The 22,197-nt window shown below is 41.0% G+C and overlaps 1 protein-coding gene across 2 annotated transcripts; it reads left to right on the forward strand.

The window, feature by feature from the left end:
* Positions 1 to 3,071: 3,071 nt before the first annotated feature.
* LOC134868460 (protein FAM222A) lies at positions 3,072 to 21,516 on the forward strand. 2 transcript variants are annotated; one of them, XM_063889605.1, is made up of 3 exons: positions 3,072 to 3,349; positions 11,133 to 11,301; positions 18,613 to 21,516. In XM_063889605.1, the coding sequence occupies exons 2-3, from the start codon at positions 11,172 to 11,174 to the stop codon at positions 19,977 to 19,979; spliced, it is 1,497 nt and encodes a 498-aa protein (XP_063745675.1). In that variant the 5' UTR covers positions 3,072 to 3,349; positions 11,133 to 11,171; the 3' UTR covers positions 19,980 to 21,516. The 2 variants fall into 2 exon arrangements, with proteins under 2 accessions (XP_063745675.1, XP_063745676.1); XM_063889606.1 differs by having other exon boundaries at positions 11,136 to 11,301.
* Positions 21,517 to 22,197: the final 681 nt, after the last annotated feature.

Consider the following 22,197-nt stretch of genomic DNA (forward strand, 5'->3'; position numbering starts at 1 on the left):
CGCGTTGCCGTAGGAACGTAGATGTGCCCTCTGTTAAAACTTCACAAAATCGAAATCAAGCAGTTACGCTGCTTAAAATCTACGTTTTCATTTCACTTGTTGCCTTTTTTTTAGCTGGAATTATTATTATTCTGTATGTTTATGTTTTTTTTGTGTGTTTAATGCCTAATGTCATGCTTCAGAAAACACTCAATAACGACACGAACACCTGGCAATGTGTAATGCACTGCACATTCACATACGCTTCAGAATTGCTGCACAAGCATATCTTTTCCAGCAGAGGGCACTACTTCAACATGCATTACTGTAAGAGACCCAGCACAGTGTTATAGTAAAAGCCTGTTCTGACTAGAGCAGAGATCTGGCTGGTAGATAAACAGTGGCATAAGACGTTTTTTGTACTTTGCCTCTGACCTATTGCAGTTATCTCTCCACAAGGTCAATTTTGGTCCTCTTCACTATCAACATCCATTGGGCTCTGAGAACTCTCCAGCAATAAGCTCTCTTATTGGGCTTGTTAGAGAGAGTTATTAGGTTTGCCCTCCGGCCCTTGCTGGTATTTAATTACCCCTTCTCTCTCTCCTTTTCATCATGATGAAGATGACAGCAGCCATTGCGAATGGGTGAAAGAGGAGACTTCACCAGAACTTAATTGGTTCATTTGACTGTGCCTGCCAGGCGCAGATGGAGCTCTTTATTACTGTCACTGCCAGGTACATTCTGGTCTGATGAGACCCGTCTTAAGAGGCAGAGCCTGACATCATAAGGACATGATGACATGGCCAGGACAGACTGATAATCAGGGTCAGAGTAATTCAAGAAACAAACACTTGAATCCCCTACAGACTGTGTGCATTGAGAATATCAACTTATTCATTCCTCTGTGACAAATATGTTTTGTTGTCTCAACATAGCAAAACTGCCATGCTGTTATTGTGATGCTAATGAGGTTATTGTTGAATCTTGCGAGCTCCAGTCTTTCAATTGTATATCTTGGACCATTCCTCAATAAGGCTTTTTGTATACTGTAGGCTTGGTGGATTATTTATATGCTCACACATTTGCATGGTCACATTCCTCTTGCTAAGCCTATTGTTGAGATATTTAAGTCCCTATGCATGTGTTTATCTATATGAATATCTTGACTTTGGACGTCATTCATTGTAAAACAGGCAGATATGGTTTAAGTGAGGAATTTCAGAGTTTTTTCTTATAAAGAACACCCATGAGGAGATAAAATTACTAGACAGAGGTAAAAAGCATATCCACACAAATCAATGTGTTAATGACTGACCATAACACACAAACACGTGAAAATTTGTAGTCTGTATTTACTCTTTTATTAATATTTGAATGGTTTCGCTCTCAACAAGACATATCTGTACAGTAAGGTGATCTTGGGGTAGGATTTCTTGATGATTGTCTTCAAAACTGAACAATTACAAAATGTGTATTCTAGAGATTTTATCATGTGTTTGACCTCAAAGTATCAGAATGATGTTTTTAAATGCTCTTCAACAATATAATAACAGTAGGCTGCTTTTAATATATATGAATTGTATAGCCATTACAACAATATGTGATCAACTAGGGAAGCATGATCCATCAACGTCTTCAGTGTTCAATGTAGGGACATTAGTTGGCATGGGAACCCCATTTGCTATCTGCAGGCCTCGTTCATACAGAGAGATGACACCCAGGAAGCTGTAAGGAAACAATTCAATATTATATCTCACAGCAACAGTGGGTCTGCTGCGAGTCTCTTGGAGTGCACTGCATGGTTTGATGGGTTGGTTTTTTATGGACTGTTGGTTTCTATCATGTTGTGAAGATGTATTCGTGTACAGATTGGTGCTGATGCAGCATTGTGTGTTGAATATTGACACATTGGTTTTCAAAGTTTTCAAAATTCAGCCTTTGAGGATGAAATATGCAGGTAATTAAACTTGTTTGCTTTCCTGTTGAGATCTGATCTTTTCTTCTAGTTTTTAACAAGAAAGCACATATGTATATTTTCTTAGACATCTCACTATTCCTGCAGGAGTGAGTTAATCTATGATCAGACACACATTAGGGTAATTCAGTCTTTTTAACTGCTGAGATTTTGGGTTAAGCTAGTCAATTTTCTGTGAGGCCCTAGTCCTGAAATAATAATTTGCGTTAAGGGTTTCCTCAGTTAAGTATTTAGGATGAACAAGCTTCTGTAGAAAACACAACGAGTTACAGTATCATCCATTTCCTTTGTTGACTGGTAGAGTGAGATGCTGATTCATGCTTTAGTGATTTATCAGGCTGCAGTGTGTTGTGTCGCTCACTTGGATTGCATAATAAAGTGTAGCTTTGTGTCTGACATTCTGGGGTCAAAAGTAGTTAAGTACACTGGAAGTAAACATGTTGTGCTTCATTACACTACTACTTTAATAAATTTCAAATGGATGTTTTGTACACTTTTCTCCACCCATGTATATTCATTCAGGAACTTAGTTTAGCGTGGAGAGTTTCTAAACAGTAGGTCTATATACACATTCTAAAGATCGACATTAAGATATAAATGTTTGTTTGAATGTAGGTTACTTTTATTTGTATTTGGTTGATGACACTTTTTAATTTTGAATGGAGGATATTTTCTTGTTAATTGGGGTATAAAAGCTCCTAATCCAGTTCAAGTCTTACTATCCCTATAGGTGATGCAGATCTTTCTCCCAGCTGTACTCTACTCCTGCACACCTAAACCAATTGAGAGTGAATTAAGCACTCCTGATGAGCTGAGCTGTAGAAACAATCACTGAACAAAGCAGATGCATGGCTTCCTTAATCGATCAGACGTGCAGGACAAGTTACACCAAAAAAACTTGCATTTGTTTTGGGTTAATAAAGCAGATGTTCTTCTCCTTTAAATGTTTCCGCGAAACAGCAACGTGCTTACTTTGACCGGTCTGGCATCACGACAGTGGGCCGCCTTCTCTCTCACACGATTGGCCGAGCCGTGGGAATATTCAAATCCAGGCCTGATTGATTGGCCCAGAGCCGGTTTCCACAGTGCAGGGGACTCATTTCCATTCCGACATCACTCTCTCTGTGGCACACACAGCTTGATCGCCTGCCGAGATGAGATACAGGCAGCTGCACGGAAAACCCAATCGATGAAATTATATTCTACAAGACTGTTGAATATGTGGAGGAAGTACAATTAATGGAGCCAGCGTCCTCAATGGATATATCTCTGGAGGTTTCGCGAAATCAGTGGCGAGATATCTTTTCCAGGGGAAATACGCCTTCGGAGCAGGAGAACAACCAATCAGCCGTGGCGAACCAAAGATAAACAAGCCTTATGATAAGACCAAACTCTGTAAGATATTGATTATGTTATTATTTCCATTTTTAATGTTGAGGAACACTCTTTGGAGCTAATTGAAAATGTTTGTCAGTACAGAAAATGTTGTGTTGTAGTAGCTGAATTGGTATTTAGTGGTAGCTGTGTAACTATAATAACAGACAAATGTTAATGGTTTATAAGAGATGCTTTAATGCATGATGTCAGGATTCGTCCTGCATTGATTTTGAGTCGACAGCGCTGAAGTGGTGAAAGATGCCGAGTGCGCACTAATGGATAGGAGCGTCTCGCCCTCACTATATATCAGTGTCCTGCTATGTGTATTTATGTGGGCCGAGTCCAACTATGATGTCTGTTATTTATATTCACTATATAAACCAATGTATCTAATGGCAGAAAATCCCTAAATCGTATTTAACAGTTTAATGTAGGAAATAGCAGGCATAGTGGTTATTATAATATCAGATACATATTTGCGTAACACAAATATGTAGTTTTCTAAATGTTTTTTTTTTCTTTCTTCGAAAGTGTTGTGTTTTGAGCTAATTCTAAGTCTAGTCTAGCCTTTTAATCCTCAAATGACATCTGTGTTGGGATGAAGGCTTTACCCACAGTGAAAGGCGCTTTATATGTCAGCAGCATCTCAGTGGATACGGGAAGGGATGTGCTTTGAAGTATATTATTGGTCAGTCAGGGCTGTCTCTGAAGGTTTCCATTTCTATTGTCTAGAAGCCGGAGGTGGGATCATCACACCTCACTGCACCGGTGGCAGCCGAGGTTGAAGGTTAGCCGCAGCAGAGGGGCCTATAGATTATTGGCCAGGTGTGAAATTCTACCCCGCATGGTTTTCCTGCTTGTGCCAGATCCTTTATTACCCAGAGAGATGGGATGTCACAGCTTCCCACCAGAGGCAGGGAAGGAAAGCCTGCAATTTGGTGTTTTATTGTCCCTCTCTTTTTTTTGTCAAAAACTGAACTCCACCTCCTCCCTGTTTATATGGAGATGTCTGATCAGGATAGGCTTATCTTTCTTTTGTATTACCTGTAAACCTATTCATTGTGGTATTGTAGAATTTGATTTACCACATTGTCATATTACAATTTTTAGTGCGTTATCCCCCTTGCATCATAATGTATAGTGGCTTTATTCTCTATAAGATTTACCCTTTTCATTTTTACATGCTAGTGAATGTTTATCGCTGCATGTTTCTCATGTCATATAATCTAGACCAATATTTTTTTCCAATATAAACTGTTATAGGTAGCTAGTATAAATCTGACATTCATAATTTGGTTGTTTGTGCTGTGCCTGGGACTGGAGTCGTTTGGGAGGCTTGTAAATTGCGTCGTGTTATGAGCCGTCCATGTACAGGTATCCCATGGGGGTTTCCCTCTGATCTCGCATCACACCCCAGCAGTAATTCCAATTCCGTGAAGGGAAGGGATTTGTCATTTGGCTGCCTGCTTCCCTTTGCCTTCTCAGAAGCAAAGCTGAGCTGTGATTTATTGTGAAGTTTCCTCAGGCTCGCTCAATCTCCATGCCTACCGAATTACTGAATGGAGGAAACGGCTCACCACTAGAATGACCTTTTCTTGGATGACTATTACACAGGCCAGTACAAGGACTGATTAAGGTCATGCGTTTTTCTGCCATGTCATCCATAGCTTTAGATTTAAAGATGGTTAAGTGGGTTTATGCTATGGTTAGAAGATTGGATGATATCATCATTCAAAATGACTAAATATAAACCCAACCTCTATAGATTTTATATAGGCCAATGGTTTGGTCGATTATAGCAGTTTTGCCCGTTCACCCTTTGTAATCACCTTTTTATCTGCTAAGAGATGCCATGTGTAATTACCGGCAGGCTGCCATCTTTTGAAATCTGTCTAATTGGTCTTTTCTTTCTAATAGGATAAAGGGGGAGTTAGATGGGGGTTAAGGGTGGAAGGTTAAGGACTGCGCCTCTAGGGTCATCGGGGAGGGGACATGACCGCAAAAGTTATTTGAGCTCCAGTCACTTTTATTTTGTCTCCATGATGGTGCTCAGTAATAACTTTAAATTAATGATTAAGACTGCCAAATTGCAATTGACGCATCATCATTTGCCCCAAATAGAAAGGCTTTGAAATCATGACATTTTTCGTTGGTCCAGAGATCAAAGACCCCTTTTTTTTTCCTAGAACATTTTGATGTTTCTGCGATACATGGTAGGGAGCTTATCATTAAGTTATCTCCCACATTAGAGCGGTACAGTTTCTAATGAGTTTCATGTTTGCTCGAAAATTTTAATGATTTGAAGGAAGCAGTGACCCTAAAGTAAAGTAAACAGCCAGAGGACAGGGCCTGGGGAAAGGGGGTTGGGAGGATTGAAGGTTTCATTAAGTAATTGCTTCTTTCATTATTGTATTCTTCTATGGTTTTAACAATAGTTGATGAGAATGGATGACTTAAAAAGTGTGTAATACCTACCTGAGTTATAGAAAGATGTCATAACATTTTAATCAGTTTGATTCTTTTGAAAAATAACTTATCTTTCCAAAAAAACCCACCAGCCCACCCTTTTACCATCTGTTATCTTTGAAGTCAAGGTTTTCTAAAGGCTGGACAGCATACCCACGGCTCTTTGACAGTGTGTCTCCGTGTGCATATGATAAGATAAGGCTCTGTTTACCCTCTAATGCTACCTTGGCATTGGCCAGACTTTACCCCATGCCGTGTGTTTCTTTTACCTTGGCTCTGCCTGCGGGCAAGGGCAGATGTGGGTCAGTCCAAAGCTTTCTACTCCCTACCCAGACTGTACATCAAGATAAGACTAATTGTGCAACTTTATATAAATGGCTAAATTTGTTGTCAGCATCTCTATACATGTAGTCGAGCTGGGGATTTTATGAGGCTTTTTTGTTGGTGCACATTTGTATGGCCATATATTAACTCCAAAGTAAATGATTAATTGTTTTTCCAAACTACAAACCTTAAATACTTCATGTCGTGGCTGCTGCTGCTGCTGAAGTTAATGATGCAAGCTCTGATCCCAGCAAGTTGAACCGTCTTTTTTTTATCCATTTGTTGCTGGTGTGTTATTTGTGTTACTGTTGTATAGAAAGATGGTCACAAGCCTTGTGACTGTAGGTTTGCCAAATAAAAAAACAAGTCTTCATATCTCCTTTGCTGTTACACATTCAAACTGAGTAACATGCTAGTATGTTGTTTGATTTCCAAATCATTTTAGCTAGGGTAAAGTAGGCCAGTTCATAATGGTCCACATGAAAATATTAGTTGTAAGTAAATGCTGCTTGGTGTAGAACTCATAGTCTGTTAAAAAAAATGGAAATTGTCAAAGGAAAAATTCAAACACATTGAAAAATTACATGTTTTCTTACATAAATGTGCAATTTTATTATAGTTTTAGAACAATGTTGTAGAAGTTAATAGTGAAGGACAAAACTAGTTGCATATTTTAACAAGTTTCATTTCTATTAGCGTTAGACTTTGCCCAACTATGTGGGTGCTTTGCAGGAGGGAGAAAATGTGTGTCAGAAAGGTGAAGGACTTTTAAAGATTGTCAGTGTTTGTTAGTCTGTTTGTGCAGCATTTTCAGACCAGAATGCATTTAGCTTCCTTATAACAGAACTGTCTTGTGATGGATATATGATTTTATTCATGGGAGACACTGTAATGGTAATGTTGTTTTTCCCAGACACCCAGCCATTTAAATGTATGATTTACGCCCAACAGAATGCTCTGGACATCTGTCTGAATATTGCCAGGCGATTGTATTTGCATACATTTTGTGCTTGCGCGTGGATTGTATAAGAAATGCTTTTTAACACTGTTGTTATACCATTTAGCTAATCTCAATGGAAATGAGGCTCATTGTTATCAGCTGCAGGCCTCGAGTGTTCTTGCAGCGTAGAGCAGAGGGGCTCCGGCTTGTTTGGTTATCCTGTATGTGAACCTTTGTGTCATTTTTTTCTCTTTCTCTCCAGAGAAGGAGAAGAGAGAAATCTGGGTCTCTCTTATACACTGCTCTGATACCAATTATGCAAACTATTATAGAATTTAACCAGGCCAGCTCTTATCGACTAATCCAGAAGTAATAGATTCTATTAAAAATGTATGAGGGGTTTGGGGGGATCAGTGTGTGCATGTGTGTGTGTGTGTATAGAGATGAATCAGGCAGCTGCTGCAGCACTGCTGTCTAATTCTGTCTGTATGTCAGAATACTTGTCTGGTCTTCATTACTAAGACAGGCTCCTGTAGTGCCATACCTTAAAGACAGCATAAAAGCCATGGGTAATATACAATTAATCATACAGCAAATGGATTGTTTTTTATGGGCCGTTTCATGCTCATTCAAAGAGAGACAATGCTTTTTATCTTATTTAATGACCAATTGCTCTTTGTTAATCATTTATTTCCTCCTAAATTAACCGTCCTTTTTCTGCCTTTGTGCTCTTTCCCTTTAGCTTTTCTGCACTTTCTGACTGGAAGGAAGGGAAAACCATTAGCATAGCACTCACATGTTAATCCACCCAGAGAGTGAAAACGGTGCTTGTCTTAGACCTTTTTCATTATCATCTAATTATTAACTGAGGATTCTAAGAACTGCTAAGAGGAGCTGTGATGGTAGGGAAGGGTGTGTGTGTGTGAATGTGGCATGGCGAGGGTGTGTGTAGAGCCAGTGTGTATCTTTATTCTGCATGATTCATGTTTGTTTAGAGGGAGCCTCCCTGTTTGCAATTTTCGTCTATCTTCACTCTGACCCTTGATGCTGTGCTAAACAATAAAAGGCTCAAGAAGGTCAGACAGATGTTTCTGGGCGATTCTTCACTTGCTTTGACTTTATATTTGAATGCTGCTTCTTTGTATAGTGAAACTGTGAAAACTGGAGTTCTTCCTATTAAAGCCACACTATAAATGGTGCTACTATGATAATTCATCAATAGAGTTCTCACGATAACTAGCTGACAGATATCATTAAAATTCAGTTAACATTTAAGGCATGAGCTCTCTGCCTCCTTAACCGAAGCAGCCATTATAAAGTCCCTCCATCACTGCCCTCACGGCTTTTCAACGGCTCTAACAGCATTTCCTCTCCTGATCCTAAGACAGACGACACATCGAAAAAAATAAATCTGGCATTTTGCATCCCGTCATTGACCAGGGAAGAGGCTTAAAAAACACATTTGTCTGGCATGGCATCCTTAGGGGACAGTTAGATAGACTGAAAAGCACAAGGTTTATCTCCTTGGCAGGCCCTCAGTGGACATCACCATGCTGCTTATCAGCTGCAGGGATGTCGCCTGAGAGTGGGGAAGATTTTTCGTCTCCAACTTTGGTGCTCTTTCTCTTCTTATTCATGCTAGAGAAGTCCTTGACTATGTAACACAAGTGCCAAAGTGAAGACTTTGAAAGGACATATGAGAAGTGATGTCTTGCACAAAGGCAGTTAAATGCTAAATGGATAGCTAATTGTAGAAAAACTGGCATGGCGAGAGTAACGCTGACCATTATGTTAATAAAAAAAGATTATTGACTTCATTTGTGAAGGTTGAGTTTAACTATGCTGCCATTGTAAAGATAGCTGACTTTGCAGTTGCCGTGTACCTAATTTCTTTATTATTGCAGCCATTCATTATTGTGACATATCCTGATATGACATTGTAAGAAAGTGCAAGACATAAAACTTTTCTGTTGAGCAGAACATTAAATGAATGGCTGGAGAACTGAATGCTTCATAACTTAACTCAGATAATATCATGCATTCTGGGACCACTTTGATCTCCTATCTCTCTTCCTGGGTAATTCTGCTCAGGAGTCGAGAGGCAATTTCAAGCTTAAAGTTTTTCATAAAATCTTTTAAATTTAAAATTTAGATAGCAGGATGAAAGAAACCATCATTACTTGCACTTTATGCATAATTTCGAGCTCCCTTTTCGGCTTTCAGTGGAAGTTTTTTTTTCTTTAAGCCACTGCCGGCTTCCCTTGAATTATAATGCCCACCTTGATGTATTTTATTCCAGCTGCAAATTATGGGAGTAATGGATGGTGTTCCAATTCACGTCTCATATTCTGCTGGTGAAGGGATTTCCCTGGAGAAACCTTTCCTCCCCTGTGTTTTTTCTGCGTTTTCAGCACCTCCCTCTTGACAATTGTGTGGTAATGGAAGGGTTGTTGTGAAATTGCCATTATTTTCTAAATGGAATCTGACCATGCTGAGGCTTTTAGCTCTTCAGATGTGTGTGCTCAGATGAGACAGGTTGCACTGAGCGGTTTGAAGTGGGCTTGTCACCAAGGGACAGATGTTGAGCGGAGGAGGGGAGCGGGTACATGAGAGAGGGAAGAGTGAGGGAATCTTTTTTTGTGTTGGCACCTGAGTGAAATGAAAGCCACTCCGTCTCTTCTTCCTTTTGAGTAGAGGGTAATCATGTTTCTGCAGCTCGTCACTGAACACTCTGTTCTGTGGTTGACTTGCTTTAGCTGCCCTCTGGACCCTGAGGGAAAAATGAAAGCAAAAATCCAAAAGAACCTTAAAAACTGAACAAGAAAAAAGGCAATCTGACAGCCGCATCCTGCAGGCTTATATTAACATTGTGAGAGACTAATGCATTGTGATTGAAAGGCTGTTCCTTTCCATCGGTAATCATTGAACTTATTAAATATTTAGAACCCACAATTGGGTAGTTTTTAAGTTGCATATATTGCAGTTGTCTGTCTGTAAGATACCTGAATCATATACATACATTACAGTAGCCCCAGGGAGTTTGGATTTTTCAGAGCTTGCATTCAGATTTGGTGACTGTGATTTAATCAAAGAGAATGTCAAATGGTTTTATCGCTGAAATATTCCCTCCATGTCGGGCTTTATCTTCTGAATGATTGCTTCAATCAGCAAATCTGTATTAAGGCGCTGTCTCTTTCAGACACAGTCTTTAATTTCCACTGATATTACATATATAACTCTGCATAGTCTTATTCTTTGGAGCGAGCTGCTTTTGGCTTTCTCTGCTGATCAATACGGCCATAAATTTATAGAAGAATAAACCCTGGCCTCCGGGCTAGTTAAACACTCAGCCTGAGGCTACAGGAGGCCTTGTAAATGATCTGTGTGATTGCAACCTGACAGAACAAGGTTGATAACAGCATAGAGCCATCATAACAACTTGGAAAGAGGAGTAGATGGAGGCATTTAGTGATATTATTGTCTTCAATGCACAATCCCAGCCGTTCAAAAGACTTCTGAATTGTTATATGGTAAAAAAAAAGAAGACCCAAGTGGTGGTGCAGAATATTTTATATTTTGAAGAGGAGAGCCTCCCTCAGGGGTTATAGTGTTCACAAGCAAGCTTGCAGTTTACTTCCAACGTCAAACTGATGTTTAATGCACGATTTTGAATGTGTTAGATATAATTTAATGTCTCAGCAAACTTGCAATATCTCCCCGACTTTGGGATAGATTGCTTTTAATTTGTCACTGGCATACCTGTAGGTTAGAGGATGAAGCCTACTGTTCTTGATTGTCCTCTGACTTTCCTCTAGTGCCACCACACAGTCATTTTTTAATCAAATGTCTCGAGGCAATATTATTCCTATCAACCTTAGCCACACCAATGTCTAATGTTTAACTATTTATTGTGAACGTGGTTAACCTATGAGTGCTCAACGTGCTGGTTGGCAGTGCTGTTGTGAGCATGTCAGCATGTCGCTCAGAGCACTGTGGATTTGGCTTGTTTAATCACCATTATATAAAGTGTAGTGGCTATAGTGTTAAAACCTGTATTTTCCTTCACTTCAGCAGGTTTACCCAGGCTGTGTGCAGCCCTAGAGAACTATCATGCTGGCCTGTATCCAGAGACGGCAGAATCTCTCGTCGCAGAGTCTGGCCTGCGCACCCAAAAGCCTTGATGTTCCACCCCCGCCATTACCGCTGTCAGTTCCCCAACTGCAGCCGTGCAGCCACAAAGGTGAGCTTATATCACGCAGTAAAGACATTTTGCAAGCGAGGACAGATACCACAAAGTCTCAGTCTTGGTCATGCTCCTGAGTTACTTTTTAATCAATCATGTTCACCTTGACCTTTTCCGCCTCCAAGTGCACATGCATGGTTTTAGCGGTGCACCGAGTTTTCAGCAGCTATTCTGGAATTTAAAATAATGGGCCTCCTGATGATGGTGATGCCTCTTAATTGGGCAACTAATCAGAGCACTCCTGCAGTGCATATGCATGCAGGTCAAAGTGGACTCTAAAATTACAGACTTAATCAAGTGACATACAGGGTAACTAATGATGTTCACATTTTGTGCAGAAAAGCTCCGTGTCTGTGTTGTTTGACCTTCATCATGACTGATTATACTGCAGTCTCTCAAAGGTTGAGTGGGTGTCTCAACCTAACATGGAGTGACATTTGTGATTAGATTTCTTTGGGTTAATTGATGGAATGCGACTTATTTACAGATTCTGTTCATGGTCAGAAACTGCCTTATTAATGTTATTCACTCTACATCTATATTATTTGTGCAGATGTTTTCCAGGACGGTCTAGAATCACATAATGAGATCATAGTAGCAGAAATAGTCATTATGCTGTTGTTTGCTTTTCCCGATTGCTTTAAACATTGGCTGATGTCTTTATACTATGATGCTGGCTCTGGTTTGAAGCTATTTTGAAGATCTATAACTACCCATTTACCCAGCTGGGTGTATATTGAATCATTATGAAACCTCCTGAATGATATGCTCCTTTAAAGATCCTTGGTAAAGCTATTGTGCTGTTATTATTTTAAGCCTATGTTGTCATATATATAATTTGATTTGTTTAGATCCATGGAAGGAGTTTGCTGCAGAAGCTCACAGTGATCATTATACATGAAATGAAACAGGATGGCTCATAACATAGTTTCATAGAAGGCAAGACATTGCAAATATTGACTGGTAACTTTATGTACAATCTCTAACGGTGTCACCATAATTTGATTATCAATGTTAGCTTAGCAAATGTGACACACATGCACATTTGTCTGCATTGCAGGGCAGTGGTCAGGATTATATTTTCTGACTCATCATGTCGCTAGTAAATGTTCTGTTCATTTGCATGAGCCTGCATTATTTCATATCTTTTTTTTTGCTTTGTAATGAAATCTAATCTTCCTCGAGTATGTATTACACAGTGAACATAATTTGTGAGGTATAAAAGGCACAGCATTATTCTCAGGTGACCCTGTAGTGATCAGATTTCCTCAACACCTGCACAAACAAACAGGTGCTTTCCATTAGTCTGGATAATTAGACCTGTTTTCCGCCGGATTCATGCTTGGGGTTCTCTGAGGTAGCCAAACTGCACATATTTAAAGCACCATAAAAGCCTTCTTGATCTAACAGGTGCCACACGACTAACAGCAGCGTCCGGGAGATGTATAAATACCCACTCATCCCTGGAGATGAGGTCTAATCAGCCAAAATAAGTGAAAACACCTGTGTTCTCATGGTGACAGACTATGTAGGTAATTACCAAAAAGCATAGATATATTTTGTATGCATGTCTTCTGTATGAACTAGCCAAGCAATGTGTATCCATCTGTACTCTTATTTTAAATTGTGAAAACCTCCCCGTTACGCTCCATCTCCTCGTCTCCCATCTATCTCCTCAGGTGAAGTGCCTCTTTGTCTTTTTCGCCATTAAATATTAATTGGGAATCAATGGCGCACTTGTCTTCTAAACGCTGGAACAGAAGGGGCTAGTTTGCCTCAGGCAGAACCAGGGGTACGTTTGTCATCCTGTTTACCTGCAGGGCCTTACCCCCCACCCCCCTTTTGAGTTTTATGTACTCCGACTTTGTGCAGTGCAGCACCCTCCAGCTCAGCCTGACATTTCAAACACAACCGCAGGGAATAGACTGCTGATGGGAGCTCAGTCTGTGTGGCCTCTTCATTAAACGACTCGCTGTTGGATTGAGTTAAATAGGGACAGTCTTTAGTCGCTGCTGCGCCTTTCAAAGCCATTTCCATTTTTAGCTATCAATAAATGGAAGGCACAGGACATGAAAGCTCTCAGCCCCAAGAACCCATGTGAGTGATTTCTGGGAAACTAGGAATTATGTGATGAGAGTGAATGAGAGCTGCTCTCTGCTATCTCAGCTTGAAAGCACAGGCGCTGGAAATGCTTTTTCCCACGCTGCTGGCCTGTGCTTGGGTCGGCTCTGAGAGGCGAAAGTTTGCCCAAGCTGGGCCAAGCAGCACAGAAACAAATGAGGAGTGACACTGGTGCAAAGGAGTATTCGCCTGAGCCTCTCCGAGCACACATAACTAAGTGTTCAACCCCGAGGTTACGCTGCTCTGTGAGCACCCTTCATGCAGAGATCACTGACATGGAAGGAGGGAGGCATGAGAAAATGGGGTGAATGAGTGTCTTTATTCTTATTTGTGTGTGTTTACGGAAGAAGTTGTAAATAGAGTATAAGTGAGATTTAAGAGACTGTGTTCTGGTGTCAGCAGGCCTTCTGTGTCTACTTTTCTTGCTTCACTTATCTCCATCTAATAGTCCTCTGGGTGGCTGGGTTGAGAAGACCACATAGAGGCATTAACTGCAATCTCCATTTAACCCCATGATAGATAAATGTAAATGCACAAGCCCAGTGACTATGCTGCTGACACTTGATCTTTGTACTTATAACACTTATCAGACCAGTATAAACTTGTTGTGAATCATTCAGTGAAAAACTAAGAGAATTAGCATTAAACTCTGAGCTTTTTATGCTCCTTTAAGCCCATTGTTTTGGTTTTACGATGCCTTTATGGCTCACTATTGCAAAATTCAGAATGCTTCATTGTTGCATTATGGAATAAAACACAGAGCTGTTTTTTCTGAATGTATTTCAAATGTACCCATCTGACAGATTCCTCAACAACATTATGTTTTTTAATTGAAAATGCTCTAATGGAATCGTATTTCACACCTCATGTCTTATACCTTCTAAATTTTCATTAAAGAACCAGATACTTTCTAACACCGTTTTTACTTACACCGAGTTTTATGTCCATTCAAGCTGTAAATGTTTAGTTAGTTTATATTATAATGTACATATAATGATTAAATTACTAGATTTATTTCTCAATTTTGACCTGAATTGAGAGGGAAAAGCTAGCAGCTGCTGCTTTTAATGTTATTACTCCATCTAATCAGCACATAGTCAATTGCAGAGGCCCGTCTCAAAGAGATGAATGAAGTCAGGGCCAATTAATTACATGGCTCTAATGACATAGAAGAGGTTGCCATGGTAATAGAGACATAGGTTCTACATGCATTTGGGACAGTGCTGTGTTGAGTCCCTGGTTATTAAGGTGGGAGAGAGTATTTTAAATATCAAGATTATTGCTGCTGTAAACAAATATCCATGCCCGCTGAGAAACACTGTTCTGTAATTAACCGCCAGTTCTCAGTGCCATGTTCCTGCTGAGGATTAGACGCTGGTAAACATGTTATCGCACCAAAGTGTTGCATGATAAGTGTTCAGCACAACATCAAAGACCTGTGGGATTTCATTTCTGGTGGTTCAGCTCTCATGCATGGATATTAACAAGGAATAATGTATGCATTTTTAGTTTTTATCTCATGTGGGAATGTGGTGGTCATTCTAATGGCTCTCTTATGTTATCCCTCTGGGTATGTAATATTTGGAAGCTGTGGTTTTGCAAACGCAATGTGCATGTCCAACTGCCGTTTTCAGCTCTGCCTCTGGGGCTTGTTTTGCCCATAAATTAGTGATTAACTGAAACTGCTTCGAAACAATGAGGTCTCCGCTCTAATCTGGGGGGAAATGGCTTCAAGTGTGACCACGGGAAAAAGATTAGCCAGTTTAAAGTGGCACAAAGCATTGAGTGGGATTGTATGGGGGTGGAATCAGGCTTATGAAAGACCATTTATATATAACTGAATGGTTAGAAGTCAATGTTGTATCCCTCCTTAATATTTCCAGGCTAATACTACAATAATCTATTTTCTTTAAGTCACAAACGCGCGCACACACACACATAATAAATCAGGCCTAGTGGTGATTGAGAGTTTATAATTGGCCCCCTACCCCCAACTGTGCAAGTCCCCTGCATGGAAAGAGGAAATCGGGATTAGGTGTTTCCTATGAAAGTGTGCCAGTTTTGCTCAGCATGGTGCCACAACAGTTGAGCAGCATGTTTAATGCCCCCTTCCAACCCAGAAAACATTCAAGCCTGGCTGCGGGGACCATTAAATCTATCCACCGAGGATTGCAGATGCATCAGTGTCATTACTGCTGATTTTGAGGAAAAGAGGAAGATAAACAAGCTTTTTCAATCCTGCGTAAACTACTTCAATCAAAAAGCAAGTGGGGGAAAATGTAAAGGGTCAAAGAATTTGAATTTGTAAGCACTGCATGATGCTCTGGGGCAAGGTTGTTTGCTAAAAGTGGCTGGTGCTCTATTTTCTGTGCTGTTTTTCATCCGTGCCTGTGCTCTCTTGTCAGAGTGAAGCAGCGTGCAGTCTGCAGGTTCAGGGTGATTAAGTGCTTAAGGTCAGACTGCTAATTATCTTCCTGACGTTCCTTACCTGACAATAGCTGCCATTTCCCCGTTGTCATGTGAACAGCCTCATATTTGTTTCCATGTCTCGTCGTTAAACCACAGAATGTTGTTATTTGTCTACAGTGGTTGTCGATAACAAAAAAAACATCACAAAAGGGATACATATTTGAGAATCTAAAAGAGAAACAGACGTGTTTGTTAACTCATAAAATAAGACCTGTTTTGGGTTTGTCTTTAATGTATGCACAACATTTCTTGTGACCTATGTGCTTATGATAACGTACTAAAAATGCAAACCTACTTTAATATAGGCATGAATAATTTCCTCTCCTTAGGGCAACATGATTAAAGGAACCAGTCCGTGTTGGAATTATAACATTCTCATCTGCTAGGTGAAAATATTTACTAATTTAGTGGCTCATGCATTTTTGTGCCGCAGTTCCAAATGCCTGGGATAGAAAGGGGGCCAAGAAGCTGACTGAGATAATAATTATGTTCCTCGGCCTTATTTGAACATTGTACTTTTATTTGTTTGCTTGTTTTCAGGATAAAGGACAAAGTTAGCATTGGCGACTAATGCATGTTTATAAAAATACTCAAATAACCTCTTTTAACACCTTCAAAGAACCATAGAGGTTATACTTGATGCACATCTTCAATTATCACTGTCACCAGTATGCATGTGCCCTCATGTTGAGTTTGGGTAAAGCAGCACAGTATGCTGCTTGGCATTTCCAGAGGGAAAGAGTGCCAGATTGTAATTAATGAAGCACACATTTTAGACACTTTTTAACTTGGGTGTGTTTTGCAGGAAGCAAGATTGTAAAGACTGACTTCAAGGTAAAGTTTTACAGCCACCACATGCTTTGGGACACATGCTGTGTTCAGTTTACGGCCGTTTAACACCACTGATTGGTATGAAAGTCCCCGAGATTGTGACAATTACCTCTGGTTGTAATTTAGAGCAGCGTGTAGTGTCTGATCATGGTTTAACACCATTTGCTTCTGTCAGGATCGGGTAAAATGATCCCCTTTCTATGCATATGTCTCAGTAGCTGTCCTCCGATGATAAATATGTGAATGCAGAGTGGGGATGGCCTATTTGCTAATGAGGTTTCCATAGTGCCGCAGCCACAGTGGGAAGTGCAGCTGTGTTGTGTCTCCATGGCTCTGACAGGGTTGTAATCTCCCGACCAACAATATCAGACACCCTGTGAAGACGTGTTAGCATTCAAAGCGTTTGAAGTGTTTGTGGAACAGCAAGCCAATCGCAGCATGCAGAGCTGCACATCGACATTTTACTGAACAACAAACGGCTGAAATGCTTGTTTTGCTATACCATTTATCTTTTAATTGAGCAATATTATCCTATGCTGAACACAGACAAGATTAGTGCGGTGGTGTCTGCTGTCGGATTTATGATTTTTATAAATGAGTCTTCTCATCATCCAAGCTGGTGGTTATGAAGCTCTTCTACGTGTCATTTCTGGTAATAAATATTCAGCTTTTAGCCATAGGGCAAATATCATGATTGCAGCTGTTACCTCTTTTACATCTTGATTTTGTACACAGTTTGAACACCTCTCCAACATCCCAGAAGTCCTGGTTTTCTATTGCGGCAGTACACCTCGCTACATAATAAGCAGTGTTTTGCTTTGTTATATTTCTCTGTAGAATTCATTCATGCTTTTGGCACCTTGGTGCTGTTCCTTCAGTTCCGCTGGGAGATTGCTGGATGGATTGAGTACTCTACCTTACCTTTTTTCCTCCATTTTATACACCCAATTTCTTTCTTTCATGAGATGGATCTTGTAGATTGATTCATTTTCACAGTCGGGAGGCTCACTGTAGGACTGAAATGAAATGAACTCCCAAATCAATTTCAAATGGGAACAACAAGTGATCTCTCCCCTGCATAGCTGGAATTGGTTTTGTTATTGAAAATGAAATGAAGTGTTTTGTTTTTATTTTGCGCCCCTTTTATTGCAGATTACTGCCTTGTTCTTTTGCCTGCTATGATTTCTGCTGTATAGGTTGATTTCAGCGCCTTTTCTCTTTTTGTCAGGTGTTCCATAAAAGTGTCACTCTGAAAGGTGGCGGTAATTTCTACCAGGTGATTTATTGTTTTTAAATGGGACGCCTTTTCCACCTTTCCTTTGTCGCCGGGAGTTAAGCAGGCATGAAATTGCCAGAATAATAGTGTTTAAATCCAATCTTAGTTTGTCCCTTCAGCTTTCCCACACACAATTCAATCAGCGGTGCTCTTTGTGATTGCTCTTTTCCATCTGCATCAACTTTTCCCTCACAGTTTAGGCTCCAAGCTTTCACAGTAGAATCGGTTCAGGTTCATAAAAGCATAAAGTGGAACCAAATTTCATAGGCAGGAACCAGTGTTGCTTGAATCCTGCTGTGGCTTAACGGCTAAATGTCATCCATTAAATCTCATTGGAGCCATTTCAGTAAAATGAGGTCCTCCCTCCTCCTTTTCCCAATTCCTGCATTTTGATTTCCCAGGGTAACCTAATTTTGGGTTGAACTAAGTCTGAAATAATTTCATTAGGCACCTATCAAACAGGCCTTGAGGTGTTTCCCTCCTTTAAATTCATTTATAGGGCATGCTGATGTCTACATTATTCTCAAAACAGGTTTCAAATTAAACAACAGAAAAGATTTCTCTGAGCTGATTGAAGGCTAATCATTACTTTCTGTCTGCTTTCTTCCCAGGCGAGCCAGCCTCCATGATTTCTCGGTACCCTTCTCCTGCACAGTTGGATGCTTTTGCCCAGAAGACTGCCAACAACCCGCTGTCCATCAAAATCTTTCAATCTGAGGTCCGGGTGCCACAGCATAAACAGCTAAACAAAACCGTCAACGGGTTAGACACGACAGGCACACGCTGTAGCTCACACCTGTTCTCAGGAGGCCACCAGGGGTTGTTGGCCATCATCAAAGCCTCTGTGGCCGTCAAAGGTGTGCTAAAAAACTCAGAGGGCAGGAGGACTAAACATGTAAACAGCCAGACTTCTGCGGCACCGTACAATAATCCTCTGAATAATGGCTACACAGTCAGACACGGGCATAAGGCCTATCATATAAGCTCGTGTAAGCCCCATGATGTTCCCATTGAGACACTGTGTTCCAGCGCAGGCATGGCCTCCGGAGATCAGAGCCTGGCCCCCCAGTCTGAGCTGGCAGAGGTTCAAAGCTTGATGAGGCAGATGATCCGAGTCCCCCACAGCCAGGCCCTGCAGCTGGGGGGGGAGGCTCGAGCCAGCCCCTCTCTGCAGGCTGTGGCTGCAGTGGCACACTCAGACTCAGACTTTGTGCTGGGATTGCCTCCCCAGAGCAGTCTCGCATTCACAGGGGCGGTGCTACCTACACAGAGTGCAGACAGAGCCAAAGCGGGATACTTGGAGAAGGGAGAGTACCCAGTGTGGCAGCATAAGCATCAAATCCATCCGCCCTATCAGCAGGGAGCCATGAGGATGTACAGCTTGAGTAACGGCGCTCAGAGGCACAGAGACGCCGGGGTCGGCCAGTCTCCTGAAACCTGCCTCCCTTTGCCGTGCTCCTCGCAGATGTCGTACAGGCCCCATCCTGCCAGTCTGGAGCATGTCAGCAGCTCGTCTCTCAACTGCGCCGCCATGCAGGGGGAGTTCTCTATGGGACAGTACTACGCGCCTCTCTGGGACAGCACCCCTAATAGCGACTGTTATCCTTCTCAGGTGCTGGCGACGGCTACATGTGCGGGCAAGCCTAGAGACCTGGGGCTCTCACATCCCCATCTCCACCCAAACCGCCACCCACACCACCAACCGCAGAGACACCAGCCGCAGCTCCACCCTCCTCTCCCTCATCATACCCAGGCCTACAGCACAGACCAAAACTTCTGTTGTGGGCTGCCTAGTTCCAGCCTGTGCCACGCTGCGGTACTTAGCAGCAGCCTGCAGTCTCTGGAGTGCCTCATCAGTGAGATCCACCCTCCCTGCATCAAAGAGAGCATGCTGGGCCGTGGTTACCAAGCCATGGGGATGCCTCCGCTACTGGAGCACCACCAACAAACACACATCCAGCTGCCCGTCTACAGATAAGAGACGGCGGGGCTGCCAAACAACGGGACGCAGAAGTGACAAACCTTTTGTAGAGGATGGAAGTTTGGACGTCTGTGAGAATGAGACATGGGTTTTTAGTTTGTGCATGTACTGTATTTGTAGAAGGCTTTGTGTTATGAGCCTGAAACAGTAACTGATAATCAAGACTCAAGATACAGGTTTATCTTATGGACTGTCCATGTTCTATTTTTTATATCTGAAATGGCCATCATGTATGCCTGCTGTTCCACATTAACTATTGATGCTGAGCAGCTAATCAGAATTTCCCATTTCATTTTAACTTGTATGTATTTTGCAGATGTTTTGATTCCCCTGTAGGCTTTTACAAAAATGTAAATGAACTGAACTGAAATAATCATTGGTACCCCTCTGAAAACATTAACTTGAATCTGGAAAGGAAAGTTTTGTGAGTATATGTTTACCTTAAAATGGTTTCTTATTAGAACATTCCTAAATATTAAATGAACGTTTGCTGCTTTGTTGTGTTACTCAAAACCTTCATCCGCCAGGCTTCTGAGCTATGATGCAACTTAACTGGCCGCTGTATGGGGAAACATTTTGGTCATTTGTATACAAATTTGAGTATATGATTTAGTTATGCAGCCATAGAGAAAGTTATTAACATTTGATTGTTTTCATGTATTCATGCTCAGCACAATATATTACGACTGTTGCATATCCAAATCAACACTGTGGCGATTCAGGCCAAGCAAGATGTGCCCTCTGTTTTGATTTTAAGAGATTTTTTCGACTTTTTTCTTGAATGAAATAATCTTTGAAGGGTTGTGACCCTGTTACACAACACCTGGGTGTATATGAGTGCCATGTTAGAGAGCAGGCCACCTTATATCTTCTTTGTAGGGCTACATTATCTCCGATGGTGTAAGATGTATGACTGAGTAGTTCTTTGTGTGTCTGCACTGGTTCTGTAATAATATTTATTTATGTCAGCCTGTTGAGTGATAAGGCGAACTGTCTCTATAATTATAAAGTGCAATTATTATATATGAAAATGTGAGCGCTCTCCATGAAGTATGTTGTTGGAATAACTACATTTTGCAATGTACGACCCTAATCCCTCAACCCTTCTTTGCCTCTTCTTAATAAGGATTGTCAAGTAAATGAAATTTTCTAAACCCAACATATAGTTTGTGTAACTGCGCATTATTATTAATTATCTGACTTGCAATTGAGGATTATAAAATTAGTATATTCATGAACGATAATGTAGTTGTGTAAAGATGAGTCATATTTCTGGTTTTGCTGCAAAGGGATATAAGGTTTAACCACCTGGCAAGTCTTTATTCTTCAATCATCTATCTCATTTTTATTAATATCTCTTTTCACTGCAGGATCTCAGGTTGTAATGGGATGTAAATCAATCCTTAGCTGGATGGTATCGGACTGGTTCCTCTATATAGGATTTGAAAAAGCTAATTTTGTTACAGTGAATTACGTTAGTCTAGATGGATGGATATCGCTTGAGGCAGAAGACATTGAATACTTCAAAATACATATGTGGAAATGAAAATGTTCAGGCCCTCTCCTCTAAAATTACATTTATGTATGAAAAATACATGCTTTCTCGAAGATGGATCCACAGTAATATTGCTGCGCGCATTATGTATAAATGGGCTTGCTGTTATCCAGCTATTAAATTGCTAATCGTAGATGGCGGTGTGCCTGCCTGCACCTCTTATTTTGCTTCATTTGTCTTCCTAAATTGGATGCTATAGCGGTAATTTGGTTTGGGTCGCCATAGACATAAAACGCAAACCCATTCTTAGTACACCATTATAAAACAAATAAGCTGGATGGCGTGAATAATGGCATTAGATGCACTGTTGGGAATGAATCTGCAATTTTCAATTGATGACCTCATTGTAGATAACCTATTCCAGAGTTAAAGGTCAGTGGCTTTGTCATTGAGGCATTGTCGTAAATGATTTCCTGTCTTTAGCCTATTGTGTCCTGGCTTAGCTTGGAGCTTTTCCATCCTATCTGTCAGTCGGAACAGGCCAGGCCACTGTGCTGATAAACCTACAGGATTACAGACATGCTGCTCTTGCTCTCGCACAGAGACGATTAGCTCAGGCTCCTCTGGGAGAGGAACCAGAGCCACTCTGGCCTCTGGGACACACTTCAGATAAGTAAGACTGGCCAGAGGAAAAGGCTGGTTGATATGGGGGATTAGGAG

The sequence above is a fragment of the Eleginops maclovinus genome, chromosome 8 (assembly GCF_036324505.1).
Source record: "Eleginops maclovinus isolate JMC-PN-2008 ecotype Puerto Natales chromosome 8, JC_Emac_rtc_rv5, whole genome shotgun sequence".
NCBI classification, from domain to species: Eukaryota; Metazoa; Chordata; class Actinopteri; order Perciformes; family Eleginopidae; genus Eleginops; species Eleginops maclovinus.

Bases quoted from the DNA above. Each gene is read 5' to 3' on its own strand.
- LOC134868460 (XM_063889605.1), top strand. From the start codon at position 11,172: ATGCTGGCCTGTATCCAGAGACGGCAGAATCTCTCGTCGCAGAGTCTG. The intron at 11,302-18,612 runs GTGAGCTTATAT...CTTTCTTCCCAG, and splicing joins GCAGCCGTGCAGCCACAAAG to GCGAGCCAGCCTCCATGATT.